At 33.4% G+C, this 26,609-nt stretch overlaps 4 protein-coding genes across 7 annotated transcripts; all 4 read right to left on the bottom strand.

Annotated features, from left to right (window-relative positions):
- Positions 1-6,003: 6,003 nt before the first annotated feature.
- On the bottom strand, positions 6,004-8,492 carry LOC105435299 (BRI1 kinase inhibitor 1). Its single transcript, XM_011655804.2, has one exon. The coding sequence runs from the start codon at positions 7,129-7,131 to the stop codon at positions 6,217-6,219; it is 915 nt and encodes a 304-aa protein (XP_011654106.1). The 5' UTR covers positions 7,132-8,492; the 3' UTR covers positions 6,004-6,216.
- A 1,569-nt stretch (positions 8,493-10,061) lies between these two features.
- LOC101211986 (probable protein phosphatase 2C 12) lies at positions 10,062-15,057 on the bottom strand. Of its 3 annotated transcripts, none has more exons than XM_031884192.1 (10): positions 14,732-15,057; positions 14,038-14,325; positions 13,701-13,872; positions 13,110-13,263; positions 12,958-13,021; positions 12,743-12,850; positions 11,642-11,767; positions 11,298-11,533; positions 10,946-11,148; positions 10,062-10,833 (listed from the first exon to the last, which is right to left on the bottom strand). In XM_031884192.1, exons 2-10 carry the CDS (start codon positions 14,233-14,235, stop codon positions 10,808-10,810), a joined length of 1,287 nt encoding a protein of 428 aa, XP_031740052.1. In that variant the 5' UTR covers positions 14,236-14,325; positions 14,732-15,057; the 3' UTR covers positions 10,062-10,807. The 3 variants fall into 3 exon arrangements, with proteins under 3 accessions (XP_031740052.1, XP_004141247.1, XP_031740053.1); XM_004141199.3 differs by having other exon boundaries at positions 14,835-15,057; XM_031884193.1 differs by having other exon boundaries at positions 14,038-14,310; positions 14,835-15,057.
- A 2,070-nt stretch (positions 15,058-17,127) lies between these two features.
- Positions 17,128-21,386, bottom strand: LOC101223178 (putative dihydroflavonol 4-reductase). Of its 2 annotated transcripts, none has more exons than XM_031884168.1 (5): positions 20,945-21,386; positions 20,675-20,803; positions 20,384-20,548; positions 18,593-18,898; positions 17,128-17,871 (listed from the first exon to the last, which is right to left on the bottom strand). In XM_031884168.1, exons 1-5 carry the CDS (start codon positions 21,209-21,211, stop codon positions 17,869-17,871), a joined length of 870 nt encoding a protein of 289 aa, XP_031740028.1. In that variant the 5' UTR covers positions 21,212-21,386; the 3' UTR covers positions 17,128-17,868. The 2 variants fall into 2 exon arrangements, with proteins under 2 accessions (XP_031740028.1, XP_011654104.1); XM_011655802.2 differs by lacking the exon at positions 17,128-17,871 and adding an exon at positions 17,995-18,285 and having other exon boundaries at positions 20,945-21,373.
- Positions 21,387-21,444: 58 nt separating this feature from the next.
- Positions 21,445-24,339, bottom strand: LOC101212227. Its single transcript, XM_004141200.3, has 7 exons — positions 23,956-24,339; positions 23,370-23,427; positions 23,193-23,273; positions 23,056-23,094; positions 22,697-22,936; positions 22,475-22,616; positions 21,445-22,237 (listed from the first exon to the last, which is right to left on the bottom strand). Exons 1-7 carry the CDS (start codon positions 24,132-24,134, stop codon positions 21,750-21,752), a joined length of 1,227 nt encoding a protein of 408 aa, XP_004141248.1. The 5' UTR covers positions 24,135-24,339; the 3' UTR covers positions 21,445-21,749.
- Between the last annotated feature and the right edge of the window lie 2,270 nt (positions 24,340-26,609).

Raw genomic sequence — 26,609 nt, 5'->3', positions numbered from 1 at the left:
AAATTGTAATTGAAAATATATTATTACTGTCTACCAATTGTAAAGTATATTAGAAAACATAGAAAAATGTTAATTAGGGAGTAGATGCTGATCTTAGTTAAGCCTAGTTTACAAGTGGTATAATATAAGTGTGTGTGTTTATTAGATCATTTTCCAAAAGAATCAGAATTTTTTTTAAGAAAAAGATGAACGTGTTCGATATTCTCTTTCAAAATAAATAAATATTGCATTTTTTTTAAAAAAAAATTACGTCTGTTTTTTTCTCAAATTGTCAATTGATTTCCCTCTTTTCAAATTCTAAAAACAATTTAAATTACTTTTTTATTTGAAATTTTAAGTTGCGTTGGTACAAAATATATATTGGAAGGAATCAATTTAGAAATTATTTGGTTTCAGTTTTTAGTTTATAAGAATGAGTTTCTTACAGCTTCTTGTACTGTAATTTTAATTCATATTGTTTAATTCAGCAACACTCAAAATTTTAACCAAAATCAAGAGCAAAAATTAGTTTCTAAAACTATTTTTCAGATTTTAAAAAATTGAGTTAATAATTTTTAAAAGAGCCAAACAAGAAATTAAATATGTTGAAAGTAATAATACATATCATAGGGTCTTATATATTCTTTTTAATTAAGAAGGTCAAAAATAGAGTTTGGGTCTTAATTAAACCATAAATTAGCTCTAAGAAAGAAGGAAAAATAGATAAATAAATAGATGGGGTTTCTTCAAAAATTAAAAAAAATGATAAACTATTTTACTCTCAAACCCCTAAAACACAAAATTTATTACATGTCATTTTGTCTAAATATTTTGTTAAATCTTATAATTTTAACAGTTCTTCCATAGTCATTACCCACTCATTTTCAAAAATTATCTGTTTGTTTCAAAGTAAAAAAATGTTTTTAAATATAATAAAATGAGCTAGAATATCTACAGGTACATTTTGTTATATTTATATAAATAAATAAAAAAGTTTTTGAATCAGTCAGTTTTGAAAAATAAGTTTAAAAAAATCTTTCTATATAAAAAAATTTAATTTAATATTGGCACGACAATAAAAAAAGATCCTTTTGAAAGAATAAAACTTAGGCGCATCCCGAACATCGCCTACCTTCGTACATCCCAACAATTTGTTATGTGGCAAGTCTTTTATTACTTCTATGGAATATTTTAATTATTTGTTTAACGTGAATGATGAAAAAGAGATGCATAAAATATAAAACATTTCAAGATACACCCTAAGTATCACCCATTCGTAGTAAACTAGAATTCAATTTTAAACTAATGCATTTCTATTTTTATTCGTATTAAAGCAAAACCCACGTCTTAAATCCATGGATCGAGGAGGCAAACTTCGTTATTGCAAAGAAAATGCTCCTCAACTTTGATATCGATATTTGTGTCAAAAATATCCGTAATCTTTTAAAAGTTTCAAAAATACACTTTTACACTTTAAAAATAACTCAAAAATACTCTTAACATTAGTTTTTGAATTGAAACGGTTAAATTTGGAAAGTTTCAAAAATACATTTGAACTTAAGAAAAGTTAATAAATTCTCTTATTTATCCAAAACTCTCACCAATTAAAATCAAAATAAAAATTTTAAGTTAAGATAATTGTTTTAAATTTATTTAACTACTAACACACGTTGATATATCATACAAACACAACTAATCTTAATAATGTTTATTATTATAATTAACATATAATTAATTGATAAATAGAAAAATGTATTTGACTATTAACACAGTGTGATAGTTTCACACATCTATAAGTGTGAGATTTTTTTTATTTGACTAGTTATTATTTTATTATATTTTAAGGAAGATCTATTTTGAAACTCCGTGAGATTTGTCTAATTTTATGTTTTCAATCTTGATTGATATATCAAAATCTTAATTTACAAAATTTTGATTTTAATGAACATTTTTTTAAAATTATAAAAACAAATTCAAAAAATAATTTTAATTTAGTAATATTATTTTTAAATAAGTAAACATGTATATTATTTATTTTATATTTATATTGTGTCATTTTCATATTTACTTTTGTGATTCGTGAATTTTTCTACGATGTAATGGAAATATATATTCACCTCCTCTATCGATATCGAACCTATGAAAATATCAAAATATCAATAAAAATATCCACATCAATGAGAATTTTCTATAGTTTTAACTTAAAATTTTTATTTTTATTTTGAGCGTTAAGAAATTTGATGTAAAATTTGAATTAATGAAAACATTTTTGAATTTTTATAAGTTTAGTGATATTTATGAAACATTTTAATCGTTCACGAGTATTTTTGAAACAAAACTTTAACAATTTTCATTCAAAACTAACGGTAATTATATTTCTGAACTAATTTAGAAAGTTTAAAGACATTTTTTAAACATTTTGGAAGTTTACAATTGTTTTTAACACAAGCATCCACATTGTTTTAAAAAAAATTAGCCTTGTTTTTATTAAAGAAAAAAAAAGAATTGATAATTTTTTATATTATATTAAATTTAATGGTTAAATTCAATATAAAAAGTTTAAATTTAATGTTTTTTCCATATCATCTTGCTATGTTAACATTTATAATTTTTTTTATATTAAAATTTAATAGATTTTCAAGAGATCGAACTCTTTAAACTTTATGGACCACGCCAATTAAATGTATCTATGGTTCGAGATTTAAGAACTAAAGAGATATTTTTTTTTTCTTTCATAAATAATTTCAACCAATTGAAATAACTTTCCAAGAAAAAGAAATACATATAGAAATTAACGCTAAGTTATGGGGATACCAACCTTAATTTTGAGGAATAAGTTGAAGTCAAATTGAGATATTTGGAAAGATAAATTTAAGAATCAAAGATTTGGAAAGAGAAATATGGAAAACACTTTACCCAATAGTTTTAAACATATATTCCTACGTTACATTGCCCCTAAGCTTATCCATTCAAATACACATTTTAGAAAAAAATAAGAGAAATTGTAATGCTTTTGCCAAAATCAATTTTTTCCTATATATTTTCTATAACAAACTTTTTTAGATATCAATCCTCAAACCATTATTAGGATAAAGTTTTTTTCCTATCTTCATTCTTCATGGATACACGGACTAAGAAAAGTTAGGGTCTTGATGTTCATGCCACTACAAAAAAAAATCACACACTAGTTTTTTAGCTCAGAAAATACGTTCTTCAATATTTTCATCGCATTAGTTTTTACTAGCGTTTTTTGATCACCTTCCGGTCGATCATTCGAAGGCAACTTTTGCTAACCCACCTTCCTCTCCCTTTAATACTGCTTTTGCTACCTCATAATCTCATAGTTTGCTTTCTACCACTTCTTCCCTCCTCAGTTTAGGGTTTCTTGCAATTTCTTTCCTCCTTAAACCTCCATAACTGCAGGGATTTGATAAGAGGGATATATTTGTTCATTTGCTAACCATAATTATTGGAGGGATTTGATAACAATGATATATTTGTCCATTTCTACATTCTAGATTAGTAGATTTAGTTGTTTATCCAAACTGTGTATAGACCATTTTATTAGACAATGCATGGAAAATAGGCCCAAACTTGCCTCTTTGGGCCAAATAAATCACATCTTTGATCTCAATATATTAGAAGAGTTTTTTCTTTCTTTTCCTTTTTAATTATATATACTATGTGAATGAGATATCATATAACGCCAAAGAATGATTGTTTTAAAATGTTTATATATAGAATTGAGGGTTTTTTTTTAGGAATAAAAAGATCATAGACTAAACTGTACAAAGATTAAAGGGTAAGAATCAGTAACATCAGAATTAAAAGTTTGGTTGCTTTTATTTGTTTCAAGATAGTTTTTTTTTTTAATTTCATGATAAGATCTAATAGAAACAAATTCCTCCCAATCAACTTAAAAAGTGTATTTTTTTATTGACTTTTTAATTGTTTAAAAAAGTATTTATAAATGTAAAATAAATATTTATAAATATTTAAAAAGTTAATCCAAATGCACTTTAGATTATAGATTCAAACATCGTTACAAATCAACTTTTCTAAGACAATAAGAAGTCTTTACCTAACAACAAACGAGAGGGGGAGTAAAAACAACTTTTATTAAAGATCAATTTCGTAATTTTCAATCTAAAATATTTGTTTAAAAAAGTTACGGTTAAAATAATAATTTTAGTTATTGAACTCTTATAAAGCCATAACTTAGTCCCTAATGATTGAGTATTGATAAGGTAAATTTAGCTTTCGTCATTTACAATTTATAGCCATTTAATTCTTATTGTAGAAAAATATTATGAAAACTTATGCAATTTCTTACGCATATAAATGGGTAAGTTGATCATAATCAATATATTCTATAAACTATAAAGATCACAAGAAAGTTGTATGATTACAAATTAAAAAATAAACAGTACGTAATTAAAAAGTTTAAGAAGTAAATTATTTATAAATTGAATTTTAAATTATTAGTGACCACAATAGCTTTTAATCTATAATGGTAAAGTCATTATTTGAAAAGCCATAGAGAGGTATGACCAATCTGGAATTTTTCATAATGCTTGGAGTCGCCATCTTTGTTAGGATCAACCAATTTCAAATTAGATGAATGAAAAGGCAAAAAGCAAAAAGCAAAAAGTGAAGAAACTTGGCTTGCTAAATTTTTTGTCTAACTTGTGAAAAAGCAATCCTAATCTTCTCTGTTCAAAAGGGTTTTGTGATCTTTTTGAAACCATTCACATGATTGGTGAGCCACTTTAATTATGAACCCCCATTACCTCGATCTCAGCTCCAAAAATGGTCCTCAATCGCTTGCCAATGCCGTCGCACGGGCGGCTGAAAGCCCTCTTCCACCACCCACTCGTGCGCTCTTGATGTAAATTCAAAAACCCTTTTATGTTTTTGGATCTCTCTTTATATCTATCTCTCTTTTTATGCACTTTTATCCGTTTCTGCAATTCCATTTTCTCTATGATTGTTGAAAAGACTGAGATCCCTTTTTGTGTGGGACTACTGATTACTGGGTAGTGATATGATCATGTGGGGTACTTTATATACTACGAATATGGCCAATCAAGGCACCTATATCTCATCATCATCGTCATGATTGTCTATGATGGAATACCTTGAATTCGTTATTTGTTTCTCCAAATATCCAAGCATTTAGGGTCTTACTCTATGTTATAAATTGTATTCATATTTATGTTATTTACATTGTTTATGATTTTGATTCTAGAGTTTAGAGAAGTACTAAATCTCTATGCAGATTCTCTATGTTTTTGTTTTTCCTTGATTGTTGATTGTTGATTCCGTAGGACTCTGGATTCTTTTGATGGTTCAAAGATGATTAGAGTTTTGAGTGGGCTTTTGAATTATTGTTATCCCTTTGTATTATGGTACTTTTGGTTTTGGGGGGTAGTCTTTTTTTAAATCTGTGGCTATGGTTTTGTTGGACTCACTTGCATAACCCATTCCAACGCGTCCCTACTCTGAAATCTGATTCAAGCTCTTTTTCCACAAACCCGAAATTTGTTTGAGATATCAGTCTCTTTTCTCGTGGGGTTGGCCCGGCTCTGAATTAAAGTTCTTATGAGCTTTTTCATTTTCCCTTGTGAAGTTCTTATGAAGCTTCACTTTCAGTTTTACTCAGCAATCTTGTGGTTGGAATTCATAATGTTAAGAGTAAGATGATGATGATGAGAGATAGAGAGATAGAGAGAGAGGTGGGGAAAGAGTTCTGTGGTATGTCAATTCTAGGACAAGTTCGGTTATGGAAATATGCCAATTTCTAGCCTCAACTTTATGGAAAAATTTGAACCTTTTTCAATTGATTTTCTGAAATATTTATGTTAAGGTTTAATTAAACAGTGAAACCTATCTGTCTTTGATGAATGAACTTTTTCATAGCATTGTCAGCAAAGCGACTGAAAAAAAAATTCTGTTCTATGATGTTCTTCATTTATTGATTCATTCAATTCTTTGCATTAATAACACATGAAAAAGCGTAGTCTATGCACAAGCCAAGGAGGTTTTTAAAATTATTATAATTCACGATCAAGAATAGTGTATAAGAACAATTAATCATTGGCCTTTTTACATTAAATACCAACTTCATTTCTCTGAGATTTTGGAAGCCATGCAAGCAGTTTAAATGATTGACACCTCTGTGTGTGGATATTTTACAGAAATCCGTGTTTGCAAGCAAAAGAAGATTTACTGTTAATCTCAACTCTTGACATTGGTTTTATCTTCTTTAGCAATGGAGTTCTTACAGTGAGCAATCGCAGCTTGAATTGCAGATTGCAACTCTTCCATGGTGCTATCACTTGTAGCATAACTCATAGATGGAGTCGCAACGAGAAGGCCGCTATTTGTCGGGGATGTTCTCATGGATGCTGGTGCTGAGAATTCTCCTCTTCTTCCTCTCAATTCTTGCTTGTTTCGAGGATTCAAATTGCCCGAAAATGAATAAGCTTGACGACGAATATGCAGGTTCTCTTTCCTCCATCTGAAGAACAACAATGGCCTAACCACTCTTGCATATCGTTTTAGAACCTGACTAACATCAAACCCCAACTTCCTCTTGTGCTTTGCTTTATCGTCTTGCTCGGTAATCTCGCATCCTTTTCGCCATCTCGAAAATCCAAACAACGAGAAAGGCTTGGATTTGGTTCTCCCACCTGTTTCAGTAGGTTCAGTTTCCAGATTCTTGACGCTGCTGGTGCTACAACTTGAGCTGTCCTTGAGGGGCTCTTCATTGTCCCATATCTCTTTGATTGGGATGGTGAAACTGTCCATGGAATTGGTGGAGGAACGAGGCGAAGAAGGAAGATGGGACAGGAGATGGAGGGGAAGCAAGTGGCCATGGAAGAAGATATCATCTGCAGGAGACAAATCAATGGCAAAGGAAGGTGGAGTTGGTTTGTTTCTGTCAGAAGAGGAAGAATGGAGAGAAATTGTGAAGGAAAATTCATGTGAAGGAGAAGAAGAAGCTGAAGGAAGAAGAGGGGAAGTTGTTGATGATGAGTCTTGAATTGGTTGTTGGGTTTCTTTTTCTTCAACCTTAAACTTCTCTGTTTCTTGCTTCTTGTACTCTGCAAAATTCTCTGCTGTGGTATTGTGGTTCCGATTGGAGTTCATAATTCAGATTCTTAGATACTGTGTCTCTAAATTCAACTTTTGGAGAAAGATAAGGAGATTATGAAGTAGTGGAGAGATAGAAAGAGAGAGAGAGAGAGAGAGAAAGGATCTTGTCTATTGACTTGCCTGAAAGCTGAGAATGGAATGTCTTTTGTGGAAATAGCAACCCATTGAATTTAGGTTTGGTTTAAGTACATTTTTCCTCTTCATGTACAGAAATATGGGTCCCCAATTCAATCCAACAGCTATTAAAGTACTAAGTACTTTGATCATAGGGATCCCCTTCAGAAATAGCTTTTTTTCTGACATTATTATATCTTCAATAAATTAGAAAAATACTTCGGAAGATCAATGCTCTAATCTCTCGCTCTTACCATTATTGAACTCAAGAATTAAATAAACAAAAAACACACACACTCTCTCTCTCAGATAATATGATTTTTTTTGAGAAAATAGAAACTCAATTGTTTATTATTACAGTAGTAGAAGAAAACCCATTTTTGGAGATAATATTTTTATTTGAGAAAGTGGCCAATATGACAAATTAGATTGAAAATGACAAATGAAGAATATGTAATGTCAGTCAATCAATTTGAAAATTAATGAGTGTAATGTCTTTTTAACTTTCTTTCCATGTTGTCCTTTTAATTCAGCAATCAAAACTGTCTTAAGTTGGTCACTAAAACCATAGCAAATTACCTAACAATCATGAAAAAGTCACTCAATCTTTTGACATTTTCTTCTGCTCCAGAAATATTAATTCAAACAACAAATACAACCTTAATTTCTTATCTTCTTAGCTACTATTATTAATATCATTATTAGACATTAGTGGTGTTTCGAATTTTCTTCCTATTTTTATTTTTAAAAAAATAAAAATAAATATATTTTAATCACATTAAATTATTAAATATTTAGAATGGAGATCCAAGCACAACATAATATTTGATTTGTGGGGAAGTATGGGGAAGACACTTTTCACAGCTAATCAATCCAGACATTTCTGTTCTCTAATTATTTATCGTATTTTCATTTTAATTTATTGAAAGAGAAAAATAGAACTTAATGTAATTAAGGGTGATGAAGAAAATTTTGTCGTGTTTGGAGCCCAAATTATTAACTTTGTTAAGATTTAGAAAATGATGTATATCAACTGTTTACAGCACGTGCCTCCCCCTCCTAAACCAACATATCATTTCAAAAAGTTGTACCGACACAGTTTTTCTTATATCAATTTCAATCCTCCATTTTATCAATTCACATCCTATTTTTCATTTTTTCAATATGGTTTATCACACCATCCCATCAGGGCAAACCCTACTAATAAGAACGATCCTCTAGGTCCGTTCAACTGTTAATCACGCTCTAGTTTTAGGGCAGTGTCTCGGACATAGAAGTGCAACCTATAGAACAGGTTCTATTAAGGTAAAGTCAGTAGTTTCATTTAACATATTTCAAAATAGTTTTTCTTTGAAAAAAATCACATATTGTTCTTGATTTCTAAAAGGAAAAAAAAAATCATTTCTAGACTAAGATTCGACAGCACACGTGATGGGAGAAAAAAAGGAGAGAAATTACAATATGAGATGGAAAAAAAAGGAAGATAAGAATTTTCAAGCAGTTTGGTGGAATAGTAGACCCACACACGTGTGAAGGGTGGTCCAATCCAATACAGAAGCAGCAGAGGGTTACTTTTGAGGTTTTTTGAATTAGCTCTCAGGTCAACAACAAAATCATAGAGAAATAATGTAAGAGCCATCCATCAGAGAGAGATAATGTAAGAGCCATCCATCAGAGAGAGAGAGAGAGAAAGAGAAAGAGAAAGAGAGAGAGAGGACATTTCATAAATTTCATATCTCAATATCACTCGAAATGTTAGAGAGAGGATTGAATGTGAAGTGTTTTGGACCTCTGAAGCTTGTGGGTTTGTTTTCTATTTTTATTTATTTTTATATCTACGAGTGTTAAAGTCCGTTTATGCACATCTCGACTGATCTAACAACCCAATAGATTTTACAACATTTAAGAATTAAGAAAATACGTAGAAAATTAATTCATATGAAAATGACCAGAATTGATTGAACTTATGAGTTTGCAAAGAAAATTATTACTGTTGTTATGTCAAAAGACAAACATTGTTAACGGAAAAGAGCGGTATTGGGCAAGTTAGCTAAGAAGGAAAGGCTTTGATTAAGATAAGTATCGAAAGGATCTGTGGGTGAGAGTAAATGAAGAAGATGAGTGGATATGAGTATCTCAAATCATAACAAGAGAAATAAAAGGAAAAGAAAAGCACAGGACTTGTGAAAATGGGTCCTTAGAATCTTTGTCACGACTTGCATTTACAGGTTATTAATGCACCTTTCAATTTTTTCTATCTAAAATGATAATTGAATGAATCTTAAGGTCAAACTTCCTACAAATCTGTTTTTGAGATCAAAATATGCAAATCTCTTATGTTTCTATTTCTCTTTCACTCTCTCTCTCTCTCTCACACACACACACTTCATCTGATCAATAAAACGACCAGACTCTACTCGACATTGCTCGTAATAATGGGGGTAATGGAGGAATAGTCAAAGAAAGAAAAAGAAACTTTTAGATTTCTCACGTCTCTACGCTCAAAAGGAATAAAATCTAAAACACAAGACAATAACAAGTCCCTATTAGCTAGCTTGCAGTTCACGTGTGGGTTGGCTTCTACTGCCAAATACAACCAAAACAGTGTCTACTTCTTGCCTTGTGGCTTGTGACCACAACACGCACTAACCTCGGGTCGTCTATATCTATGGTTTCGCTTTCCTATCGCACAATAAGAGAAGAAAATCAGTAAGAGGGAGGATAAGTGAACAGAAAGGCCAGATTCAAGGGTACATATTGGTTCAAAGAGTTGGCAAAATAAAGACTGGTCAAAACGTAGGAGATGTCAATGTCTAAATAACCGAATTTGGATCGAATTCTTGAATCCATTCAGGTAAGAATAACAGAAAAACATAAAAGAGTTCAATTCGTACATACAAACTAAAGTAATGGGTATTGGACGATTTTCTTTTCCTCGGAAAAAGGGGCCTGCCAATATTTTCTATTGATATGGTTCATCATCTTGAACATGTCAGAGAATGTAATCAAATCTGTATGAACAATTCATCTAGGCAGCTGTGTTGCAAGGGATTTCCTCCTAACCAACAGTGAGCTAAAAATATCTAATTGAATCCCCCTATATATTAAATTACAATGACTAATATGTTCATTCAGTGGTATTGTAAGTTGGAAGGACAAGCAGATAATGAGATGAATGGAGAAACTAAAATGATTTACCTTCACTCTTCAGTGTCATATACAGGCGACTTTATCGAAAGCTTTCCCAAGATGTGAGGCAAGCACGTCAATCATAAACTGGTGTCAGAAAACAGTATCCAAAAGCAATCAACTCTAACTAGCAATCTCCTGCCTTGAATAGTAACACTAGAGAGCTATATTTCCCAATGGAATTGTCGTGGAATCCAAAAAGTGATCCAAATTCTCAATGAAAGCAATGAGAATTGAGGAAAACCTCCGAGAGGGGTCCATTTCCGAGATGAAGGTCAACTCTGAACAATTTCTAAGACTGGCCATTTTCAAGATCGCAATCAACGCTGCTCAGTGCACCCACAATGAAGTGTAATTGAAGAGTATGCTAGTCACTTCCGCTGCTGTGTCTATCTGTGCAGACGCATAAGGATAATCTTTAAGCAATTAAGGACCAAATCTGTACAAACAATTTGAAAAGACAAACACGCATACTCAACCATACACAAACACAAGATCCACAGACCTCCAGATGATCTTTTTCCTTCCATAGCTTCTTTCTTCTCTGTGCAACTTGAGCATAGAAAAGGTCCATCCCAAGCACGCAATTTCCCTCGGTTAGATGAGCCGGCATATATGGAGACACCCTCCCGTGGTTGGATCTCAATTTGGCATATTGCACATACAAACAGCTTAAACATGTTGCAGACTGGATACTTGGAATCTAACCTGCATTTCAGAAGTTGAAGTCAAGAGCATATTTACCATAACTTAGCACCATTACTAGAAAAGTAACAGTAAACCAGAATTCCCCATCTGAGTTGATCATTAAAATGTTAGCTGAATTAATTTAACTTCTCTGCTGTTAATGCACAAACCTTTCTGACAGCATAGCCGATCCTTCCTCAAATAATTCCTCGACAACATCTGGCTCATTATATTCCCTCTCAAAATGAGAAGATGATTCAGAAGACCTTTTGCGGAACATTGATTTAAACATTCCTTTTACCTGCTTCTTTGGTGGTGGCAAAGCAGTAGATGGTTTCTCCCTTGGTAATACGTCAATCACAATACATGTAGTATCATCTCGAAGTCCCTTTGACTGAACTGCTTCCTGGAAAGAAATGCATTCAATTAGTAGAAAATCAACATAACATTAAAGAAAGTTCTTGTAGCAGTACAAAAACAAGGACTAAGATAATCAATTTGTAACAATCCATACTTTCACAATCTGTGCGGCAGCAGTTTCCACTGGCATCCCCCGACAACAATCATAGGCCGTTTCAGCTGATAAAGCATCCCAAACACCATCACTTGAAATAATAACCCTACCACCAGTAGAAGATAGCTGCAAGATTAAATAAGAGCATGAATTTACTTGATAAAAAGAATGTCGTTTCAGATGCAGATTACACAAATATGTTGCAGTTCAATTAAATATCAAAAACTAAAACCAAGAAAGCAAATGGTTCCCTGACAACAATGAACTAAAAAAACATAAATAGTTTACTGATAGCTGAAAATAAGACCAGAAGTCAAGAATCTGGCCTCTCCTCCATTTAATATATCCTTAACCACAAAAAAGACAATGTCTACGTTTATCCTGTCTCTTTAGCTTTTCCTATTTATAAACTCTCTATCCTTCAACGGTTACATTGGCCATTTACTCGCTCATACACAGCTGTGTAACCATCGAAGACTAATAGTACTTTCTCATCTTTAAACCAACTCTAAAGTCTAAACTGCTTAAAACAGGATGTATTGGTTTCCTCTGACATCTCCTGCTACACAACTCCCATGAGTCTTATATATAAAATTCATCTGCAATTCAATTGGACCACATATTACCTAGCTCGGTTAGTAAGATACAGTTCCCATAACTGTAAAACATATTAATTTAACATTCAACGAAAATCAGTGCAAGAGTATTAAGATTTTTCCATAATCACCTATGAGACCTACAATCCAGTAAAATAAAGCTCCAATCTTATCCTCATACAAGGATATAATACGTTTGACTATTATGGATATCAAAGGATATTGAAGATCCAAAACAAGGTTCACATGCAGATCACATGCCAAAACATGGGGAAAGAAATTATAATAATAAATTAATGAGTCGCCATCTGTGCCCAGCCAGAAGCAGTTATATTAGCTTATATTCACATTTGGAAAAAGGAGTTTCTATAGGCAACAGCCTTATGCTAAATTTCAATGGCAAAACTATTACATAGAAAGAGAATTGGTTTGTAGCGAGCAAGGATGACTATAACTTTTAAATATATAACACGTAGAAAGAAAACATTGCTGGACAGAAAGCTACCTTAACTTGCTTCACGTGGGGAACAGGCACTATAAACTCGCCAACATCCATATCACCAATTGATCGTGATAGACACAAGCCACCAGGCCAGCATCTCAACGGACCAATCTAAGAAAAACAAAGGGCAAGCAAGTTAAGCATACAAAAGTCAGTCTTGGAAAATTAAAGTTGAAAAGGTAAGAATAGCTCATAAAAAATCAGTCAAACAACTGTACCTCTGCACCACCACCAGTATTCAGCCGGCCCACCTCACCACCACTAGCAATTATACGTTCTCTCCTATTCAAAAGCATTCAAGAATCTTAAGCACAATAATAATAACTAAAGTGGGTGGTAAAAATCATATTGCAATAAAAGGACCACATACTCTTCTTCGTTGCTTTCTAGTCTATGATCTGCAGATAAGTAGTATATGCCACCTTCAGATGATTCTAAAGTGCAACGGGAATCACCAACAGAGGCAACAGTGAGAACCCATCCCTCAATGATCATGAAGGTGACTGTGGTTCCTGATGTTTGTGCTGAAATAACAACAAATAGCAAGGCATCATTATCTCAAGGTTTTAAAATGTCCATACCAGAATTGCAATTTCTGGGTGGGGAACTTTTAAGAGAAGTTGTAAAAAAGATAAGGCCACAGACGTGCAGCCCATAGACTTTTGGTTATCGAGCAGAATTGGCTATGTCAAATACTTTCAAGACTAATTCTGAGCAAACAAAAATCATAAGGTCACGCATACTTTTTCTTTTTTCCTCCAAATGAAGTTGCAAATTTGCAATCTTGAAAGCACCATAATGGTAAACAAAAGTTTCCCCAACCCTTTCATCACCATACAAAATAAAATGAACTCCATTCCACAATCTTCTCTTTCTCAGGTGGGTGACAGTGGATTACCCCTAGAGGAGGTAACCAAGAACAACTAAGACCAAAAATTTAGTTACATGGAGATAGTCTCACCTTTTGCTTGAAAATCTTTGTCTGTCTTCACAAAACCTGCAACCAAGGCCCTTGGCAATGCTGCAACCCATTCGTCTCGGTTGAGATCCGATGGAATAGCAGCTAAAACATTGTTCAATAAATTCTCCTTAGAATAAATAGCAGCTGCAGATCCATTATGTCCATCAAAAAGCTGCAAAAATGAGAATTCAATTTTAATTTACAAACAGAAGTCCAATCTAATGCAGCAAAATTTCACATTCTCAGAAGTGGACATGATATACAGCATAGATGTTAAAAGTAAACCGCCGATCAAATAGAGTACATCAACTTTTTCAAGCAAACAAAGAGAACCTACCCCAAAAACCGAATAGGTTGAAACTCCATCTCCGACCACTCTCTCGCATTCCGTCTTTAGTAATGTAAAATCCTCGCCTTTCTTACTCTGACTCGCCTGACCATGTACGATTTCCGGTCTCTCAATCTTCTCAATCGCCAATTCACGCTTCAGGAGCACGGAAAGCGGGACTGTATGATGTTCACTCCTCGTGGACATTGTATTTCGCGTCCTCAAAATTTCAAAACGGCCTTCCGCAGAAAATAGGCACCGTCCAACTCTAAATCGTCATATCTAATCGAACAAATCCTGCAAGATAGATCATCAAAAACCGGAAGAACCAGACACTTCACATGCACATACACCAACATTGTGGAAACAAAAACCAAAAACAAATTTCGTACAAGAAATCACACATCTAATCATACGCTTCAAGGATACAAATCACACCATCATTACTGCCAAACTTTCGAGATCTCCAACAGGAAGATAAAAAAGTCTCACAAAAACAAAACCATATGTACAAAAAATAAAAAAACAAAAATAACAACATTACACAAACGAATCCATTCATAATTTACCACGAATTCATCATCGGAAACAACTTAAGCCTCTAGTTTGATCCTAAACAAATTATTCAGAGAGAAAAGAAAAACGCAACGACAACATAAATAAATTCGATGCAGTTCACCCGAGGATCAAACGATTATCATACCTTAGTAACATTCCAAAATCTTCGAAACCCCAACCCCAACCCCAACGCCAAAATAAAAGAAAACAAGAACGGGAAAAGGAAAAGAATTAGAAAGAGGATTTACAGGCAAGAGGAGAGGAAAAGTGAGGCGATTGAATAATGAATAACTACACCAAAATTGGAAAAAATTGCATCAATCGAATTGATTTCTTCGATCGAGAAACGCGGATCCCGGCATCCTGCAAAAATTCCATAGCTCTTTCGAGCGCGCGCGAGAGAGAGAGAGAGAGAGAGAGAAAGGAAAGAGAGAGAGATGTAATTGGAAGGGAAAAAAAAATTTAAAAAAAAAGCGTAAATGAAGGAGTTTTGTGGGTGTCCTTTTTGTGTGTTTTACAGGTGACATGGCATCATTTTAAATAAATGAAATAAAAAATTATAAATGTAATTAGTTAATTTGGCGCCCCGAGCCGGCTAGAAGCCGACATAGCTGTCTTTGGCGCTTGCGGCGCCTTCAAAACCGTTGATTCTCCATTTTCCCTTCCCTTCACTTCTTCACTTACTTTCTTATTAAATTCATTAAATAAATAAATAACATGCCGGTCACGTTTACTGTCTGGGCCTGCTTTTCTTGGGCCCACTCAGTTAATGGGCCCTACTATATCTTTTCTTTTCCACATTGGATCCGGTCCACTTCCAACCCGTCTCCACTCCCTTTCACTTCCCATTTGCCACGTGTTGCCTTTTTACCTCCTCTGTAAGTCTATATCCATTTTTTTCTATTTTATTTGTTGTTCTCTTTCTTTCTGTTTATTATTACTAACCATGTGAAAATTAAATTATTTATGTTATCCTCTTTCTTCCTCTACTAGTTGAACCAGCAGTCCTGTAGTGACGCATACGGATGCTTAGGAGGTAGAATTGTGAACTTTAAACTTAGAAAGTGTCCCGATCCCAACAAATAAGTAGTTGATAAAATATAAAATTGATGTTTTTTTTAGTATTAGAATCTACAAATTTCTCGGGACAAATAAGAAGTAGAGCTCACAACTCTACATTTATCGAGTTTTACTCTCCCGAATATTTAGGCCAAATATTCCTTTAGTAATGATTAATGATTGGTATTTTTTTAAGGTTGTTTTTCGAATATAGCAAAATAAATCTAAATATATATAACAAAATGTCAAATTTTATCAATTATTATTTTTTATATTGAAAAGTATAAAAGATATATTTTGTTGTACTAAATCTATCGTTTTACAGCCCCAAGCATAACAAACTACACATAATCACAAGTGAATGTGTAAGTAATTATAAGTTGTCTCACTCGGAAAAGAGTAAATAATCTCCCTAAAAGGAGTTATGAATTTACTTTTGTATATTTAGTTGAATTATACGCTTCCTATACTCACCTATGTATTCAGAAACCAAAAACATAATTAAAAAAATACCCTTTAAAAAAATGAAAAGTTATAAAAAAAATAGTAAATTTAACCAAATAGTAAGAATTTCAAATTATATCAATAATAGAGATTGATATAAGTCTAAGTTTCTATTTTAATAGAACTCAAAATTTTAGTATAATTTGTAAATATTTTAATTTATTTTATTATTATTGGAAATAATTATAAAAAGAATAAGGTGGGTCAAATTTGTATATATATATTTAAAAAGATATATGGATTTAGAAAAGAGAAACAAATAAAAGAGCGGATAGAGAAGGAAATAATGGAGGCTCGAGGGGCAATGTGATTGAATGGGTAAATCGAAATAATAATAATGAAAGCGAATAAAAGTCCGATTGGGGTGCTGGGGACAGCGTCAGGTTTGTGCTTTGCGAAATTAGCGGCGCCGTTAGTTGGAAGTTAATTGGGAAAAGAAAGAAAAAGAAACAAAAACCGCGTGAAGAAGTGAAACCCAACCACACCTCCACCACCACCACCACCACCAAGTCAAAACCAACTCAACTTTCTTTTCATTCATTGCCCATATTAAACGTTCCAAATCTCAATTTCCTTTTAATCTTCTTCTATACAAATATTATATTTTACCATGTGGAAAAAATATCATTCAAAACTATGAACTAATAATTCTAAAACACTCTCATTTGTTGACTATATATAAAACATGATATTCTCTCATTACAGCTATTTAGGTAGAAAATGGTTACATGTATAGAGGTGTAATCAAGATCTAAACATGATCTTTTATTTTCTTGTGTTTCATTCGTAATAAATGGATGGGGGGGCTATTTGAATAGAAGTGTGGAAGGTGAGCCGAGGAGGAAGAGGTAAAAGGTTAGAGATGGGATTCGGCGTTGTTGTAGTTGTGTTGGGCCAGTGCACGGCAACGCCAAAAACTCAAAAATCCCCATCTCTCATGCGCCTGTCTTGCTTTAAATAAATCCAATACTATTATTATTGTTTAAAATGTTTGTTCTATTTATTTATTTATAGTTGTTATTGTTATTATTATTATCCACAGCTGTTAACAACCCAACGCCCTCCAAACACCCTTTCTTCTTCTTTTCTTGTCAATCCCCTTAATTCAACCATACAATACAACACACATATATGACAATATCAAAACTCAATTCCCTACCTTTTACCTACGAAACTTCCTCTTACCTCCCGCCCCATGTGACTTCCCACAAATAACCAAACCACTTATTGGTCTAACAACCTGTTCAACTCAACTTTAAAATCTCTCTAATCTCTCTTTAATGTCACTTTACTAGTTTGAGTTAACTTAACTATTGCGGACCTCTTTGTACACTCCTGGTTGGCCTGCTTCTTTGATGAATCTTCCAAGTTGACCCGTTTGAGAGTACTTAGACAATTGTAGAGAATGCATTGTTCAAGTAAAGTTAAAAGTCCTTCTTTAGAGTTTATTTCATTCCCTTTGAGATTGTCGAATAAGGTTACTTAAATGTGGTACCGAACAATGTAGAGAGAATTACGATCCTCAAGGTTGCAGAGCATCAAGATTGAGTTTGACTTGATTGTTTCTCGATAGGTATATTCCTTTCAGCTCAATTAGTCTCAACTCAAAACTTAAAGGTTTGTCTTTTTTCTTTCGGAACAGACATTTCCTCATGCCACCTCTTAGTTTTACTTGATCTTGAGTCGACTTATGAACTTGTCTGGAGCAACCTTCAACATTCACTGTCGAACCATAATTAGAATTACTGTTCATATTAATACATTACAAAATAAATTTGCTAACTTAGTATTTTAATAGAAAATTCTGAGAAATATTATGATGAACACTCTATCACAGGGAGAGCGTGACTAAAATCCAAAGCTATTTTTTAAAATAAAATGGGGGATCACAGCTAACTTTTCAGTTTATAATCAAAGTTTGGTATTGCAGCTCTTTATTTTTTTAAGAGTGATATTACAGCAACAAAAGAAATTTGCAACATAGATCCATCTTTTTTAATATTTTATCAAACCCAAGCTCTTTAGCCATGCTAGCATTTCTTCTAATCCTTCTTTTAAGCTTCGGGGGTTATAATCCAGCTCTTGTTTTGCTTTCTCACAGGAATATGCCCACTGGTGTCTCAAAACCTTCACAGTCTGCTCCACCAACAGAAAAACAAAACAAAAGGTGTATTCCTTCAACTCCAAATATGTTGTTTATTAATATAGTAATATCTAAAGTGCTTCCCCCATTGAATAATAGATGGCTCTATGGTGGGTGCAAAAATTTTGGTAAGCATTTTGTTTTTTTGTTCTTGAAAATTAAACATATTTTCTCTTCCTTTTTTTTTTTTACGATGTTTTGCATCCCTTTTAGGTATTTGATTGTTGTCCATGTTGAGTACAAGAGATGCAAGAAATTTTCGTAACAAAAAATAAAGACCAGGAGAGTTCGATGACTCACCGGAGGGCTGATGAGAGGAAGTTTCCCTGTGATTCGAGAGATGAAAACTGAAACCCAGCCATAGGTTTCAATTAACCACAATGGAATATTAAAGATTGGTTTCTTCGTACCAGTAATGGCTGCAGCTGCATCAAAAACTTCTACAAATGATGCATTTTCTCCTGTTAGAAGATACCTCTCACCTACTCGACCTTTCTGCATTGCTACAATATGCCCTTCTACCACATCATCGACGTGGCTAAAGGAAAACTTGTCCTTTCCTTGGCCTAAATATCCGGGTAGTCGCCCATTGAACCGTTCAATCAGCTGATAAGAAATAACAACAGTAACACAAATGACTCATTGTGAGAGAAAGCAAAGTGAGGTTAAACTAGTAACAGATGAAGATCGGTAAAATACTTCACAGATTAAAATATATTGACTTCATACAAACAAGTCAAAAAATTCCAAAGTTCCCCATTTTCAGTGTCACAAGGCTTCCAAAAGATGGATAAGCATATGCTTTTCTATTGAAGAATAAAAAAAAATATACCAAAATATAATTTGCATAATTTCTGCAGTTCTCAAATGATTAGTAGGGTAGTAGGATAACAGATGCGAATGAATGGGAAGGGGAAGAGAATAATCCGGTCAAAGCGAGGGAAAAAAGAGCCAAAGAAGTAACGGTTAGGCATAGAGGTTAATAAGAGTCATGGGTGTAATAAAATGACTTTGGATTTAATGGGTTCAACCTAGATAGTTACCCATTTAGGATTTAAAGGTTCTACAAGTTTTCTTATAACTCAAACGTTGTAAAGTTAAGGGTTGTCTATTGTGATTAATTGAGATACATGCAAGGTATCCAATCACTAACTTTTTTGTTCTTTATTTTGTATTTTTTTAAAAAATGATTTATTTTACCTAACTAATTTTTCATTACCTAACATAATCAACTCAATGTATAGGAGAAAGGCTAATAATGTTAATATACTCGCTAATGCATTAAACCGCCTCATTAATTATTAATTCACCAGGTTTCTTCATAAATTCCTCTAAAGGATATAAAAAGCTTTTATGAACTTCATTAAAAAAAAATGAAAAGTGGGCTCCTAATAACCTTTTATAACAGTCTTGAGAATACTAAATCACAAGCAAGTGGGTTTCAAACTTGCAACCTTTTACAAAAAGTAGAGATGTCTTTCTTTCAAGAGTATTATATTTTATCTAGCAGTAAAACACCAAATACCTTTTTAAATGTATTTAAAGTGTTTAAAAGCGATCGTGTAATTTGTAATTTTTTTAAATCACCTTTGACTGTGTAAGAAAATTAGTTAAAGTTTCAAAAGTGGTCTAAAAACTGTGTAAGAAAATTGGTTAAAGTTTCAAAAGTGGTCTAAAAGAATATTCACAGTGTCATATTTATGCCTCCCACGAAATTGTTCAAATATAATTTGTCACCATAAAAAATGAGATAAGTGAATATAAATCCATCTGGGAATGCACCTAAGTACTATCCTAATCATCACTACAAAAGTGTCCGTGTTGGGTAAACCTCAATCTAAAGAATAATCAGAACAAAAAGAAGGAAGTAGCAGTCTAAAAACTCATTTGAGCAGTCAAAAGTGATTTATCTCGGGATTTCCAGCGTAACAACTATAATTTTTCTTGTCCATGATTATTTTGCTACCAAAAATGAAGATATGAATTCAAATTGAGTGTTATTCCACTGAAAGACCTTTTGATGGTTAAGCTAGTACTGAATGACTTGAACAAGCGGCAACATAAATTTATGAGAGAAAAAGCAGTCATTACCATGCGAGCAACAACATTCCCAGCCGTGACTTTTCCAACACCATAGATAACTCCGGGATAAACCGGCACTATCGGAATCCCCTCAGATGCAGCTTGCAATGCAATCTTGTCAGCAGTGGCCTTCGATTTCTCGTACTCTGTACAAAAGAACTTCTCGTGATGAACCTGCCATCATCACAGTCGCGTTCACAGAAATTTGAAAACATCAATGAAGGTCAACAGCATTTATTCATGGATCACAAAAGCAAGGAGGAAGAATAATTTTCTGAAAATTTAAATCCTAATGGTTACCTGGCTTTCAACGGCAACATATCCATCAGTTGAGCCAAGCGCAAAAAAGGATGACGTATAAATAATCTTCTCGATTGTCTTCGTCTCTCTAACCGCTTGCAATACGTTCTGCAACCCTCGTACATTGACCTAACATGAACAATCCGATAATTTACTATATCGTCAAATTTTGAAAGAAATCCGATGAGCTCAGCCGAAACCCAGATGTCTGAAACATTTTCCGGGAAACTTTCATTTCAATCAACGTTTTGACGAAACCTAAGGACTTACAGAAATGAATTTCGATGGATCAGGAAGCCACGGCTCGACCATTGCAGCCGCGTGGAAGACGACATGGCAGCCCGAGCATGCCTCTAGAAGCGACTGGTAATCCGTGATATCGCCATGAACGAGCTCCAGAGCAGAAGGATCATGAGGAAGAGAAGAAAGGTCGCTGGTCGGACGGACCAAAGCCCTAACGGAGAAGCCTCGATTCAATAATGCACGGCACAGCCTTCCACCTAGATACCCAGATGCCCCAGTAACAAGAATCTTCATACTTTCAACGAAGGCAAAGCGACTGAACTTGCCGAAAAGCTTGAAATGCCTTAACAATGCCGAGAATTATATATGCCTATACGCTACATTATCAAATCTCTACACAAATTTACACATTACTGTGAAACGTGAAGGAAGAGAATTTGTAGTAATTAGCAATCTTTTACAAGTGCTCAAAGTTGGTAGTTTTAGTCTTTTTAGATGTTACTTTTTTTATAGAAGCCAGTAGCCACTGCTAAAAATATCTACCACTTTATTTAAATCTTTTTTAAATGGCAGTTTCTTTCAACATTTATTCATTTGAAGGCTATGTTTTTCCTCATTGATTTACAAATTTGCAGTGGGGACTGCATTGCTGCACCTCTGCTTTACATTTACATTCTTGCTTGGTCCAAAGTTTCCTAATAGTCAAAGTTTTCAAGAAACCATTAATTCCTTGTCTCAGCACTTATGGCAGTGGCCATGTTCTCAAGCAAGACGTGCAATTGATGGCATGGCAACAGATGAGTTTCAGTTTGGCTTTTCTCGTGATGAATGGCTACAGTCTCGAACGACGCATCAGTTTGATGGGATTGAAGGAGGTATGTCGCCGCGTGTGCTCACGCAAGACAGCTTTTGAAGAACTTGATGATCCAATATCCCAATCCTCAACGTTCTTTGGAACACAAGCATCGTAAAGGATTTGACCGAGAACTCCATGAGGAATGGTACTCGGCGTGTTAGATAGCCGCATTACTCCTTCCATGTGTTCATCGCGCATGGATCCTATGATTCTATAGTCAAAGCCGTCCATCGCACTGGAGAAGAGAAGATGGTCGTCTGGAGCAAGAGCAGAGTCTCGAAAACTACTTGATGGAGATGCAGCTTTTCTAACGTCGGGTGTTGTATTGCAAGAGTCACAATTCATTTTATCTACGGCAGTTACTTCTTCATTGGGTCTAGTTCTTTGACAGTAAACTCCAGCGGCCTTACTTAGCAACTCCGTGACAGCAGCTCTATATTCAATGGGAAAATGCAGATAATGCCCTACAACGTACAATCAGAAAACAAGGTTTCAAACCCGGTATAATACCGACAGAATTGTTGGCTAGAAAAAAACAGAAATATTACTGCAAATTACTTGCACACTTTGATAACGTGTGTGCCACCAACTCCAATCACAAATGACCAAGAGGACAATAGTGTATTGCTATTCTATAACACAGACTCTAATAGAGAAGATCAACGTCTATACATACAGAATGCAGAAGTTTAGGAACAAACCTACATGTGGGGAGCCATTCCACTTGATTAATTTAACATCTCCCCCAAGATCTTGTAATCGTTGAGCAAAATTGAAGATTGTCTGATAGGGAGCAAGATCATCCTCTTCCGAGCACAAAATAAGATAAGGAGCTTTCATACTCTGCATTCGAGCATTGTTTGGTGAATTTAAATCTTGCTGATTTGAAATGAATTGAAAGCAGTAAATATTAAATTCCTTACAACTGAGGCATAAAGAGTTTGCCAATATTCTGCACGGTGAGATTCAAATCTGTTGAGGAAGAGTGCATCAAGACCGGAAGCAATGTTATGTGCTGCCCATGACGCTATTCTTGGTGGTTGGGATGCTTTCATCACAGTTGGATGAAGAATAAATCGAGTTCCCAAGTCGCTGGTAAAATCAACTGGACTGGAATCATAAATATAGCCAGCAACACAGTCCCTGACCAGTTGATAATCATCCTATAGCCAGAGTTTAACATAAACCAATTGAAAATTTTCAGGGAAAACCATATGGGTTCCTCTCATGTGATAGGATGACATCTTTGAAGAAAGATTAAACAACAAAGAATAAATTTTACCGAACTATGTTGTTGCGATTCATGATATCCCTCGATAATCTGCCATGATATGAAAGGCAAATGTGAGAGAAGAGTTGATCGTCCTCCCCCCTTTGTGGTTTAAGCAAATTATAATAGAAAAATAAGACAGAGCTCACCTGGAGAACCTTATACATGCATGCTTTAGGCCCACCAGAAAAAGATGCAAATACTATGGGGCATCTCTTTATTTTTAGCTCCTGAAAGTAAATATCACAAGTTTATAGCATATTTAGATAGCTCATACTTGAACAACGAATTTAACTTCGCACTTCAAAATTGTACCAAGTTCTAACCTCGATTAGTTCTTTAAGAATGTCAAATGCCAGAGATGCAGCCTTATCGGGGAAGAACCTGCTCCAAATGTTCATCAAAATTAGACATACAAAAAAAGTCAATGTAGCTTATTATAAAAGCTAAGGGTTCATTTCTTGCCATCCAAACGTCTTAGCAGGGAACAAAACCCCATACTGAAGTAAAAACGAAAACAATCTCAAGCAAAACAAACTTCAGAACCACCCAGCCTTAGATCCACTACCATATGAATCAAGGCATTAATGTCTTCAATTTTTCAGCCAACAAAAAATGGAAATCCAAAATCAAATATCCCAATTCCCTTTTAGTATCAACGATCTCCCAAATGGATCCCATATCGCTAAGTGTACTCGTTAAATGAACACTACAACAGACGCAGATGGAATTTGAAGACTAGACTAGCCTAGCCGCTAGAAATCTTTAGAATCTGGTAAATAAATTTGTCTTTCTTAAGCAATTCAAACACATACGGTATCTAGTAGTAGCTCATAGATTTTAACAACAGTATACAAATCTGACAATCAAACCGGAAAAAAGAAACAAGTAAAATTCGGAAGTTGAACTCACATATTGAGGAATTGAGAATGGCAAACGAGTGAATTCCAACCCAGAGAGGAATACATATCCACATATCGTTTCAGGTGCCTCTCCTGACTAGACATCCATGCGAAGGCCACAACAATCCCTTCAACTTTCCCGACACGTTCTCTTCTTCCCCAGTAAAACCTTCCTCCAAATCCCCACATCTTTCTCCTCCGAATCCAAAATCCTGTAAATCTTGCAGCTCCAGATAATGAAGCACTAGCCACTCAGTTCGTCGTTTTGTCTTCCTCAAGCTTTTCTCCTGAAAAATATCGGGAGGATGAAGAGGATTGTAATGGGAATATGTAGAATTTAGTGACCGAATAAAGTAGAAGAAGCGGAGGCAATTGCCCAGAATTGCAATCCGAAGTTCTCTTAACATTTTCATTTTAATTATTTGTTGAAATTCAATGGTTAGTGACCCCACTGCGCTGCGTCTCGCCTAAGAAATCGTGCCACGTCATTTCCACGATTGCAATTTCCCCCATTGACATGGAAATGTATTTGCCTTAACGTTCTAACATAGTGTTGTTTTTGTATTACACTAATTATTTACCTTTTTTTTACTAATCCACGTAATATTTTTGTTTTAATTCAATAATATACAATTAAAAAGATAGAATATTTTAGCTCAATTGCTATTAATATATGTTTGATGATTAAGTGGTTTGTGGTCTAAATTATCATTCCATTTATACTAAAGAAAACGCTTAGTTATAGGTAATCAAAAATTAAATGAAAATTAATTAAAAAATTATTTGCTTTATAGTTTTTGAAACGAAACTTAAATTTAGTTGATAGGATTTTGTTTTAAGTTATTTGAATAAAATATGTGAGAGTGAACTTAATCTGTAGTTATTACTATAATTTTGCATCTTTGAAACAATAGGTTCGATTTGATTGTATCCATTCTTACGTGGCTACTTGAAACCTAGTTTTTTTTAGTGATTATCCTAATATTCACAGTTCAAATCTAATTTTAAATTGGTGGTTTATTTTCTATGAGATTTTTTCTTAAATATAAAAAAAAAGATATTAACAAACTATTCACCCCATATAACAAATTACTAAAAATAAAAATTTTGTCGAATGTTTTATTTTTTTTATTTAAAAATATTTTGATACTATTTAAATTCTATAATATGTTTTTTTTATGTTTTAAAACTATACTAAATTTCACAAAAATAACAAATTGAATGGAGAAATAGACCAAAATAAGAAAATTAAAGAATGTGACTTGTCATTTTTACGAGAGTGAGAGTGTCAAATTTAGAGTGAGTACCACTTTTTATTATACTTATCTTGATAGGTATATATAGATGGAAATAAAGTGGAGGTAAAAAAGTATCTATCTCGATTCGGATAATGTCAACCTCAAAGTGAGCAGTATTGAGTGATAAAACTACCACTTATTTAAATGTTAGTGAGATCTAATTCCACTCTTCATATGGAACCTCATAAAAACTATTATATGTCGTTAGTTTGCATTAAATATGTATTCTATCATGGACAATCACACGAGTCAACTCAACCACACTCCAAAAATATTTGTCAACTCAAAGTTATAGTGTTTAACTCTTTTTCTTTTTTATTTTTTACATTTTTGTTGGGTAAAGTACGATAATTTAAACCTTCATTATCGTAATAAATATAACATGTCAGTCATGTGTACTCCATTTTATGCATTAACTTAACATTAATTGATATGCTTTTCTACCGTAAGATTGGATGTTCCTCGGTGACCATTCACATAATTGTTGGTTGTAAAAAAGAAAAACAATTACTATTTAAATTAAATTCCTTAACACAATGTGATTTTATATTATCAATTTTTTTTTAAATAAAAGCAAGAGAATAATTCAATACCCATTACGTTGTGAAGTTTCTCCAAACAAAAGCTTCCCAACCTAATGAGCAAATTACAATCAAAATCTTGTATTATTGCCTAAATTCAAAACTTCGAACTTGGAAAAACGTTGGCTAATAGCTAATTAATGCCTAATCTAAAAGTTACGTGTACATATAAAATTGCTATATTTCTTTAATTGTTGACTATATAATAATAATAAATAACAAAAAAAAAAAAAGCTGATTTGTTGACAAATTAAGAAAAATGATCAAACATTATTATTATTTATTTATTTTTGAGTACCAACCAAACCATCTTAATTAGGGTGGATGGATGAGGACGAAAATAATTAATTTTGATAATGATTTCAAACTTTATTAAGGAATGAGTAAAATTAATTATTTGGCTGGGACTGACTTCCCGTTACGAGTTCCGTTTTCCACGTCACGTGCCGCTCGTGGCCGGCCATACTTACTGATTGCGTCTTTTTTTTTTTTTGCCTTTTTTGCCCTTTATTGGAATGTGTCGTTATCGTATGATATGAATTGTTCTTTGCCATCAAAAGACAAAGCGCTCGCCAGTCGCCACCGATCGAGCCCTTATCCCATACGGCAGCGCTCCATGCTAACCCAATAATATAATTTATAATTTGGGAAAAGTATATCTAAGTTGTATATATTAAATTAATTTTAGTTGATAAAATTCTAAATTTTTATTTAATAAGTTATTGAGTACATAACTTTTAAACTTCTAATAGGTTTTTGAAGTTTAGAAGCGTTATAATTTTATG

This window comes from Cucumis sativus, chromosome 4 (genome assembly GCF_000004075.3).
Source record: "Cucumis sativus cultivar 9930 chromosome 4, Cucumber_9930_V3, whole genome shotgun sequence".
NCBI lineage: Eukaryota > Viridiplantae > Streptophyta > Magnoliopsida > Cucurbitales > Cucurbitaceae > Cucumis > Cucumis sativus.
This window is presented reverse-complemented; position numbering and strand designations above follow the sequence as displayed.